At 45.3% G+C, this 10795-nt stretch overlaps 1 protein-coding gene across 1 annotated transcript; it reads left to right on the top strand.

Moving 5' to 3' along the window:
* The first annotated feature begins 19 nt into the window (after positions 1-19).
* KIF20A (kinesin family member 20A) lies at positions 20-10627 on the top strand. The gene is made up of 19 exons (XM_059174673.1): positions 20-245; positions 702-887; positions 2013-2102; positions 2495-2614; positions 3226-3364; positions 3680-3867; positions 3953-4079; positions 4262-4456; positions 4562-4673; positions 4783-4851; positions 5321-5464; positions 5612-5777; positions 5884-6048; positions 6177-6316; positions 7640-7742; positions 8254-8449; positions 8706-8797; positions 9037-9174; positions 10067-10627. Exons 2-19 carry the CDS (start codon positions 723-725, stop codon positions 10379-10381), a joined length of 2664 nt encoding a protein of 887 aa, XP_059030656.1. The 5' UTR covers positions 20-245; positions 702-722; the 3' UTR covers positions 10382-10627.
* The last annotated feature ends 168 nt before the right edge of the window (positions 10628-10795 follow it).

The raw sequence follows: 10795 nt of genomic DNA on the forward strand, positions 1-10795 counted from the left end.
AAAGCAGAGGTCAAGCCAGAGCAAACGGTCTACCGGGCTCAGCCGCCCCCTTTCCTTGCGCTGATTGGCAGCTGCAGGCTTCGCGGTCTGATTGGCCGAACGAACGCAGCGCGTAATTTAAAACATTGTATCAGTAACAAAGGTGCGCCTCGTGGGTGGAGTTGTGCTCTCAGACGACGAAAGTCCAGGTTCGGCGGCAGGGTGTGTTAGCCGGTACCAGAGGAGGAGCGAGTGTCGCGTCTTCGGTGAGTTTAGGGCTGTGCCAGAGCCCAACTGCGGTACCAGTTCTTGCCCTCGAGGGATAGGCTCTTAGAAACCGAAGCTGCCGCCACCCCCTCCCCCTTTTTTTAATACCTCTGTCCTCCCTTGGGGCCTAGAGTGAGGTTGGAGAAGGAGCCTAAGGCAAATATACCTTCTCCTCTACACCGGTGAGCGAGGCACCCTAGTTAGTGTATGGCCTTCTGCTTTTGGAAAAGCGAGGTATCTTCATTCTTTTTGGCGGTCGGAAATGCCTAAGACAGGATTACGTGATTAACTCTTTCTCTTACCCCCTATCCCTCTACTGGATTTGAAGGAATAAGGGAGTGGGAATTAAGGCAGCGAGAGGAAGGTGTCCTGGGGCAAGGAAATTGTTTCTTAAAATTTGCAGCCCCTTCTGTCCCTTAAGGTTCCCCTCCCGACCCTCTCTTGTCTCTTTGTAGACCTAAGCTGCCCCTGCTGTCATGTCTCAAGGGATCCTTTCTCCGCCAGCCGGCTTGCTGTCAGATGAGGAGGTTGTAGTCTCCCCCATGTTTGAGTCCACAGCTGCAGATTTAGGGTCTGTGGTACGAAAGGACCTGATATCAGACTGCTCTGTCATCTCCACCTCCCTGGAGGATAAGCAGCAGGTAAAGGAGTTGGACAGTGGCTTGTCAGCAGAAAGTGATAGCCTCAGTCTACCAGTTGTTGTTAACAGAATTAATATGAGGTCAAAGACAGCAATCCCAAGGGTCTGAGAGATCAATTCAAAATTAGGAGCAGGACAAGTCAAAAATCTAAATTTGTGTGTCCATAAGAGCTATTATTTGCATTCCATTAATGAAAGATACTCACCTGCATACTCAGTCCTATGAGGGAAGGCTAATAGTTCTCTTCTTCACCGTGAGGCCTAGATGTGTTAAATAATTTGCCCAATACCATATTGCCATTTAGTATGTTTTTAATATCAACTGTAAATTCCATTTATGGAGTCTTTATGCCAAACTGGGGTTTCTCAGCTGCAGCATTATTAACATTTGGGGCCAAATAATTCTGTTTTATGGGGCTGTCTTGTACCTTAAGATGTCTAGCAGCATACCTGGCCTCTACCCACTAGATGTCACTAGCTCCTTCCCACTGTGACAACCAAGAAACTTCCCCTGACATAGCTAAATGTCCCTTGGCAGGGAAATAGTGCTTGTTGAGCACAACTCTACTAGGATGTCTCCTCTTTTATAGAGAAAATTTCATGAGAGCAGGAGCCTTGGTAATATCCGTGACTGTGGACTACCAGAACATTAGAGTTCCCAGGCCATAGTAGGTAGATCTCTAAACGTCTGTTGAATGATGTGGGTTCTATTATTAACCCAGTTCTATAGATATGGAAACAGAGGCGGGAATCTAAAGAACTTGTTCAAGATGTCATACTTCTAAATGATGGAATTGGAACTCAAATTTAGGTTCGTCTGCCTCCAAGGTGCTTAACTACTATGTTTTGCTGTAATACCACAGTCTAATTTGCCTACCAGTTAACCAGTTCTAATTCAGAAAGTCAGTGTGGTAGGCCATGTTTCCAGGATACTGAAGACAGTGAAGGGTGATAAAACAGTGAAAAAACCCATGTGGGTTGGAATGATTATGGAGCTATAGAGTAGCTTTCTGTACAGACATTTGAGGTGAAATGGAGGTAGTGTTAGCAGATTCTCTGGAAATAAGCTATGTTTGCCCATCTGCTTGGAAGTAATTGCTGATTCCGCCCTGGAATTCTGCCACAGGTTCCATCAGAGGATGGTACAGAGAAGGTGAAAGTATACCTGAGAGTTAGGCCCTTGTTACCTTCAGAGTTGGAACGACGGGAAGATCAGGTGAGTGTCTAAGGCGGGAGGATTTAAGATAGAATGATGCAATACAGGGACGCCTGGGTGGCTCAGTTGGTTAAGCAGCTGCCTTCAGCTCAGGTCATGATCCCGGGGTTCTGGGATCGAGTCCCGCATCGGGCTCCTTGATCGGCATGGAGCCTGCTTCTCCCTCTGCCTCTGCCTGCCTCTCTGTCTGCCTGTGCTCACTCGCTCTCTCTCCCTCTGTCTGTCTGACAAATAAATAAATAAAATCTTTAAAAAAAAAAAAAATAATGAGGATGATGATTAAACCCTCAATTTAAAAAAAAAAAAAAAAAAAAAAAAAAGAATGATGCAATACAGTAAAGGTTCCCGGGATTGTTTCCTTCTGTGATTTTTTTCTTTTTACCCCTTCTCAGGATTGTGTCCGTATTGAGAATGTGGAGACCCTTATTCTACAGGCACCCAAGGATTCCTTTGCCCAGAAGAGTAATGAGAGGGGAATTGGACAAGCTGCCCATAGATTTACCTTTTCCCAGGTATGGAGCTACTACTTTATGAACAAGAACCAACATATTAGGGGCAACCTAATTCTCTCTTTAGAGGGGAAGCTTTTCAATTGATCGTGAGATCCATTACATGTCTATAATTTTGGGGACTCGTGTGCAAGTCAGTGCATCACATACTTTATGTGCATTAAGTCCCAGCATTTCCCATTATTATTATCATTCTTGTCCCTATTTTCCTGATAAGGATACTATGACTCAGTGAAGGTTATGTTGTTGAATCGGTAGTGTTAGGCCTTGCATCTAGAATTATCCATCTCCAAAGCCCACACCTGTGATTACTGTGTTGCTCTAAGGCCCACACAATGGCCTTGGAGACCACTGAAGATCAGAGGCAAAGACCAGGGTACGATCCCTCCATTCCTGATAGTACCTGGAAATATTTGTTGATTTGGATGAGAGAGGCACTGGCAGAGAGCGGTTTAATTTTCAGTGTTTGGAGAGCATCTGGCAGCACTGCAGGAAGAGGTTGCTTGAGTGGTCTCCAGAGCCAATCACCCAGGAAGGGACTTATCTGCTGGCTCTGTACAGGAGGCAAGTGAGAGATGAGGAATGGGCTTCTGAGAAATTGGGTCTGTCTCTAGATCTTTGGGCCAGAAGTGGGACAGGCATCCTTCTTCAACCTGACCGTGAAGGAGATGGTAAAGGATGTACTCAAAGGGCAGAACTGGCTTATTTATACATACGGAGTCACCAACTCAGGGAAAACCCACACAATTCAAGGTGAGTGAGTAATAGCCCTCACAGAATTGCTGATTGGCCTGTAATGGTGCTTTTTTGTTTTGTTTTGTTTTTAAGATTTTTTAATTTATTCGTTTGAGAGAGAAAGATAGGGAGAGTGCATGAGCAGGGGGGAGGAGAAGAGGGAGAAGCAGGGAGCTCAACATGGGACTTGATCCCAGGACTCTATGGGATCATGCCCTGAGCTGAAGGTCAGAAGACAGACACTTAACCAACTGAACCATACAGATACCCCTGTAATGATGTTTTTGAATTTGGGAAGAACACTCAGCTATCCATCTTTCACCATGTTTCCAGGTACCATCAAAGATGGAGGGATCCTACCCCGGTCATTAGCTTTGATCTTCAATAGCCTCCAAGGTCATCTTCATCCAACACCTGATCTGAAGCCTGTATTCTTCAATGAGGTAATCTGGCTAGACAGCAAGCAGATCCGACAGGAGGAAATGAAGAAACTGGCCCTGCTAAGTGGAGGCCTCCAAGAGGTGAAGTGCTAGGTTTACAGAGGTGGGGATAAGAGGACAAATCTGTGGAAAGCTGTGTGCTTATTTTCTCCCTGGGCCCCTCCAGGAGGAGCTGTCCACCTCCTTGAAGAGGAGTGTCTACATTGAAGGTCGAATGGGTACCAGCACCAGCTTTGACAGCGGCATCGCTGGTCTCTCCTCCAGTCACGTGACCAGCAGTAGCCAGTTGGATGGTATGTACCATGACTGGACTTTGTACCAAGTAACAGTAGAAACCCACTCCCTTGCTCCCAGCAGCTGCCAGATGTATAGACCAAAGGTTTCAACCTAAGCTGCTCCTTCTAAGGCCCCCACAGGCCGAAGGGGAGATGGACTACTCTGGAGTTGATGCCGTGTACATGGGCTTCTTCCCCAGAAACAAGTCACCGATGGGCACAGCCAGACACTGCCCCTGTGAGTGTCCCTGCTGATATCCGCTTCTCCATCTGGATCTCCTTCTTTGAGATCTACAATGAACTGCTTTATGACCTGTTAGAACCACCTAGCCAGCAGCGTAAAAGGCAGACTCTGCGGCTATGTGAAGACCAGAATGGCAATCCATATGTGAAAGGTATGGGAAGTTGGGGAGGCTGCCAACAACCCTGAAAAGGGACTTGGGAGAAACCTGGACAAGTTAGGTGCTCCCGTCTTTTGTGCACCTTTCTCTTTGCCTCAGATCTCAACTGGATTCATGTTCAGGATGCTGAGGAGGCCTGGAAACTGCTCAAAGTGGGTCGTAAAAACCAGAGCTTTGCCAGCACCCATCTGAACCAGAACTCTAGCCGCAGGTGATGGGCTGTGGGAGTCAACTTTTCATAAGTTCTAGAAAACAATAGTCCTCCGCCTAGTCATGGAAGATACACAGTGACTTTTCATTTTTTTCTTGATTTCATGCAGTCACAGCATCTTCTCAATACGGATCCTGCACCTTCAGGGGGAAGGGGATATCATCCCCAAGATTAGCGAGTAAGTTTTTCCTTTAGAAATGTGGGCTGATGGGGCGCCTGTGTTGTTCAGTGGATTAAAGCCTCTGCCTTCAGCTCTGGTCATGATCCCAGAGTCCTGGGATCAAGCCCCACATCGGGTTCTCTGCTCAGCAGGGAGCCTGCTCCCCCCACTCCACCCCCCCGCCGCCCTGCCTGCCTCTCGGCCTACTTGTGATCTCTGTCAAATAAATAAATAAAATCTTTAAAAAACAACAACAACAAAAAAAAAAAAAACAGAAAAGTTTAGAAATGTGCGCTGCTTGGTTATAAATGGTACAGAGGCAGGGGTTAAGGGAAGTCCCCAAGAGTTATTACTTTTATTAGAGTCTTGCTCTGCTTTCTTGGGTACAGACATCCTTGGTGGGTCCTCCCCTCCTGAGAACTATGTGAAGGGCTGGAAAGCTCATAACATGTGGGGTCCTTATGTCAGATCCTGTCCACCATTCAAGGTTGTCACTCTGTGATCTGGCTGGCTCGGAGCGCTGCAAAGATCAGAAAAGTGGTGAGCGACTAAAAGAAGCAGGAAACATTAATACTTCTCTGCACACCTTGGGCCGTTGTATTGCTGCCCTGCGCCAAAACCAGCAGAATCGGTGAGCTTCTGACTGTAAACTGTGGGCTGGGATGGTCTGGAGCACTGCAGCTTGCTAAGAGACCTTCTGGTCATTACTGGAGATGGTGCTGGGATACTCCAAGAGCTGGAATTCTTTTCACAGCTCTGTTCTCTGATCCTTTGCTAGGTCAAAACAGAACCTAGTTCCCTTCCGTGACAGCAAGTTGACTCGAGTATTCCAAGGCTTCTTCACAGGTCGAGGCCGCTCCTGCATGATTGTCAATGTGAATCCCTCTGCATCTACCTATGATGAGACCCTTCATGTGGCCAAGTTCTCAGCCATTGCCAGCCAGGTAAGAAGATGTAGGTTGTGCTCACTTTGGGCTGGTACCTTTATTTAAGGAATCTGCTAGGGACTAGTTATGAATTCACTTGATTTCCCACCCGCTCCATCCCTAGCTCGTGCACGCTCCACCTGTGCAATTGGGATTCCCATCACTACAGTCCTTCATCAAGGAACAGAGTCTACAGGCATCTCCCAGCTTAGAGATGGGAGCTAAGAGAGATCCAGGCCTTGATGATGACACTGAAAATGACACTGACATCTCCATGTATGGCAAGGAGGTGAGAATGCAAGAAAGCTCTGGGGTAGCAGCTTGATGGCTACATATTTTCCATGCTGCCTTCTAGGTGGGCCTTTACCTTTGTGGGGCATGGACATCTGATCACTTGTGAACTATGTGTCCCTCCAGGAGCTCCTACAGGTGGTGGAAGCCATGAAAGCGCTGCTTTGTAAAGAACGGCAGGAAAAGTTGCAGCTGGAGATGCAGCTCCGTGATGAAATTTGCAATGAGATGGTGGAACAGATGCAACAACGGGAACAGTGGTGCAGGTATCAGCTGAGTGACCACTCTTGGTCTGTCAACTACACCAGAGAGAGAGTGGGGAATAGGGACTAGGATAGAGTTGTGCCTTAAGCTCTGTTCTCCAAACTTACTCCTCCGAATCTTCGCTCCCTGACTTTTTCTTCTCCTTTTAAAAAGAAAAACTTATTATTGGGGCGTGTGGGTGACTCAGTTGGTTAAGCTTGACTCTTGATTTTTGGCTCAGGTCATGATCTCAGGGCCATGAAATGGAGTGTCCCCCCCCCCCCCCCCCACATTGGGCTCTGCACTGGGTGTGCACCCAGCTTTAGGCACTCTCTTTCCCTCTCCCGCTGCCCCTCCCTGCCAACTTGCTCTCACTCTTTTTTTCTTTTTTAAGATTCTTTTTATTTATTTGACAGAGATCACAAGTAGGCAAACAGGCAGGCAGAGAGAGAGGGGGAAGCAGGCTCCCCGCTGAACAGAGAGCCCGATGTAGGGCTCAATCCCAGGACCCCGAGATCATGACCTGAGCCAAAGGCAAAGGCTTTAACCCACTGAGCCACCCAGGCACCCCTTGCTCTCACTCTCTTAAAAGAGGACTTATTATGGAGTATAACTGACACCAGTATTAGTTTCACATGTACAAGCTAAGGATTTGACAATTGCATACATTTTTCAATGTTAACCACAGTAAGTGTAGTCATCATCTATCAGCCATAACATTATTACAGTGTTACTGACTATGCTGTACTTTTCATTTCTGTGACTTATTTATTATACAATTGGAAGTTTTTACCTTTTAATTCCTTTTACTGATTTCAACCATTCCTCCCAACCCCCTACCCCCAGCAACCACCAGTTTAGTTTGTTCTCTGTATTTAAGACTATTTTAAAAAAAGTCTTTTAGATTCCACGTAAAAGTGAAATCATATGGTATTTTGTCTTTCTCTGACTTATTTCACTTAACATAATTTCTCAGTCCAAAAAAAAATAATTTTAGTCCATCCATGTCATTGCAAAAGGGAAAGATTTCATTTTTTATGGTTGAGTAGCATTCCATCGTTTGTGTTGCATGTGTGTGTCTATGTGTCCCCATCTTCTTGTCCTGCTCCATTTCCGGCCTGGGTCGGTTCACCCCTCCTTAGGCAACTTGGTGGTCTGGTCCCCCGCTCCCAGGAAGTCACCATATTGATGCCGAACTTAGTGCGGACACCAGCATAGTGCACTACAGCCCAGAACTCCTGGGCTCAAGCGATCCTCCTGCCTCAGCCTCCGGAGCAGCTGGGACTACAGGCACACTCCACCACGCCCATACCCCATCTTCTTTATACATTTTTCTCCTCTGACAGTGAACATTTGGACACCCAGAAGGAACTATTAGAGGAAATGTATGAAGAGAAACTAAAGATCCTCAAGGAGTCACTTACAAGTTTTTACCAAGAAGAGCTTCAGGTGAGTTGCTCTGAAAGCAGCCTCAACTGGCCACTGATTCCCATCACTAGCTTGTCTGAGGTAAATAGATTTTATAAACTCTGGTAGGGGAGGAATATGTAACTCAGTTTTTTCCTAGTCTTCTTGTACTGTATAGGTGTCAGTCTATGAATTAAGGGTTGGTTGACCTTGAAATGGTTTAAGTGTTAACAGGCTTTTTTTTTTTTTTTTTTTTTAAATTTTAAGATTTTATTTATTTATTTGAAAGAGAGAGCAAGCATGAGCAGGGTGGGAGGGGCAGAGGGAGGAGAAGCAGACTCCCTGCGGAGTGTGGAGCCAGGACCCAGAAGATCACTACCTGAGCCGAAGTCAGACTGAAGTCAGGTACTTAGTCGGCTAAGCCACCCAGGTACCCTGCTAACGGGCTTTTCAAGCATAACTGTTAGGGAAGGATTTGTTCACCGTTCAGTCATCTGTTCCTGCAGGATTTGCCTGACTCTGGATAGAACTGTGCTCTCTGCTTCCCTCTTAGGACCGGGATGAGAAAATTGAAGAGTTAGAAGCTCTTCTACAGGAAGCCAGACAGCAGCCAATAGCTCAACAGTCAGGGTCTGAACTTTCCCTTCGGCGGTCACAACGGTTGGCAGCTTCTGCCTCCAACCAGCAGCTCCATGAGGTTAAAGCTAAACTGGAACAGTGCAGAGCAGAGCTAAACTCCACCACTGAAGGTAAGGAAGGAGAGAGGACAAAAAGCATAGGAGTGGTTCAGAGAAGAACTGTTCTTGAAACTTGGGCCTTCAGATTCCCAACTCCAAGTTAATTTTCTCAACTCTGAGCTACATCCCCTGACCTTTCACTCTAGGATGCACATGACCTCCCTTTTTATATTTGCTGCAAATATAAAAGCTACTGTTAATTCAGTTAAGAGGTAAGTCCAAGGCTAGAAAGCCTACATGTTAAAGTTTTCTTGTTTCCTTCCCTCAGAACTACAGAAGTATCAGAAAATGTTAGAACCACCACCCTCAGCCAAGCCCTTTACCACTGATGTGGACAAGAAATTAGAGGAGGGCCAAAAGGTAATTTACACCTTTCTCTGTTACCAAGGATCTTACCTAAGGCAGCTTCCAGCCCTCTATCCGTGGTTCATGTGAGGACCAGGGTTATTGTTTTTTGTGCATAGTCTGGCAGAGTGGTTACTTCATTTAGCTGGCTAGCCTTCTAATTTTACTTCTCTTCAAGTGACTATTCAATTCCTTCAGCTCATTATCTTGGTTGATCTTGGCCACAATGTGGTTCCTACTCTTATTTTTTTCAGAATATAAGGCTGCTGCGGACAGAGCTTCAGAAACTTGGTGAATCTCTCCAGTCAGCAGAAAGAGCCTGCTGCCACAGCACTGGGGCAGGAAAACTTCGTCAAGCCTTGACCACTTGTGATGACATCTTAATCAAACAGGTCAGGGCACCTTATATATATATCTTCTTCTCTCCCATCAGCCCACTCTAGAACACATGTGAGAAAGAAGGAGAAGCAGAAGAGAAAGACAGAGGTTTGGGGGCTAGTCTTAAAGGAATAAAATTATTTATTAAGTACAAGGTTACTAATCTAAGTAATCTATAGGCATTTTCTGTTATAACAAACCTATAGAAGTAGATCATATTTCATCCAAAATGTGTAGATTTTAAGAGGCATGTGGCTGGCTCAGTCAGTAAAGTTTTATCTTGGGATCATGAGTTCAAGCCCCACATTGGGCATGGATCCTATTTAAAAAAATAAAACTCTGTATTTAAAAAAACAAAAAAGCCAAAATGCATAGATTTTATGAAAGTGTTATTTTACATACCACTAAGACAAAACACTAACAGTTAAGCTATAACAATTGTCATCAGAAAATGCACCCTGATTTCAGAGTGCAAAAAATACTTAGACTAAGCACAGCTTTTTCTTGTTCTTTTTTTCTTTAAGTTTATTTATTTTTGGTAATCTGTGCACCCAGCGTGGGGATCAAACTCATGATCTGAGACCAAGAGTAATATGCTCTACTGACTGAGCCAGCCAGGTGCCCCTAAACACAGCTCTTAATACATAGGCACTACGGCTCTTGGAGGTTAAATAAACTTACTCAAGCTCATGCCACATATTACAAAATGTCCTTCTATTCAGTGCTATTTGTTTGGGTTTTAAAGAAAACACTCCCTACTGAATGATAAGTCTTATTTTAGAGAATTAATCTTTGTAAAAACAGTTGTTAGTAACTAGGTAGTGGGTGGCACCTGTTACCTTGCACTTTAGTTTCTCTAATACACCAGACAAAAATGTTTTATTTAATTTTATTCATCTTCCTTAGGATCAGACCCTGGCTGAGCTCCAGAATAACATGATGCTAGTAAAACTGGACCTTCGGAAGAAGGCAGCATGCATCGCAGAGCAGTATCATACTGTACTAAAACTCCAAGGCCAGGCTTCTACCAAAAAGCGCCTTGGTGCCAACCAGGAAAACCAGCAACCAAACCAACAGCCCCCAGGGAAGAAACCGTTTCTTCGAAATTTACTTCCCAGAACACCCACCTGCCAATCAACAGACTGTAGTCCGTATGCCCGGATCCTGCGCTCACGGCGCTCCCCTTTACTCAAGTCTGGGCCTTTTGGCAAAAAATACTAAGGCTGTGGGGAAGGAGAGAGCAGTCATCGCCCTGAGGCAGGCCACTGCTTGAGAAACAGGTCTCTTAAAAAGCTTTACCAATACCTGGAACTGTATCCAGAATGCAATATATATATACACTATAGTTATTTTCCTCCCTTTTGTAATATAATCAAATATGTAATCTCATGCTTTTTTACTTATATGGTTTCTATGCACACACAAAGTTGTATTAAATAAACATACTGTTCACATTTTTTGTTTGAATTCCAAATTTAACAAATTCATTAAAATGGGACTTTTAGGGGCGCCTGGGTGGCTCAGTGGGTTAAAGCCTCTGCTTTCAGCTCAGGTCATGATCCCAGGGTCCTGGGATCGAGCCCCACATCGGGCTCTCTGCTCTGCGGGGAGCCTGCTTCCTCCTCTCTCTCTGCC

The sequence above is a fragment of the Mustela lutreola genome, chromosome 5 (assembly GCF_030435805.1).
Source record: "Mustela lutreola isolate mMusLut2 chromosome 5, mMusLut2.pri, whole genome shotgun sequence".
NCBI classification, from domain to species: Eukaryota; Metazoa; Chordata; class Mammalia; order Carnivora; family Mustelidae; genus Mustela; species Mustela lutreola.

What these genes read in the sequence shown, in the direction of transcription:
- KIF20A (XM_059174673.1), top strand. Translation starts at nt 723, where the DNA reads ATGTCTCAAGGGATCCTTTCTCCGCCAGCCGGCTTGCTGTCAGATGAG. An exon ending in CGCCAAAACCAGCAGAATCG is followed by an intron (nt 5,465 to 5,611) that starts GTGAGCTTCTGA and finishes ATCCTTTGCTAG; the next exon opens with GTCAAAACAGAACCTAGTTC. An exon ending in AATTAGAGGAGGGCCAAAAG is followed by an intron (nt 8,798 to 9,036) that starts GTAATTTACACC and finishes TATTTTTTTCAG; the next exon opens with AATATAAGGCTGCTGCGGAC.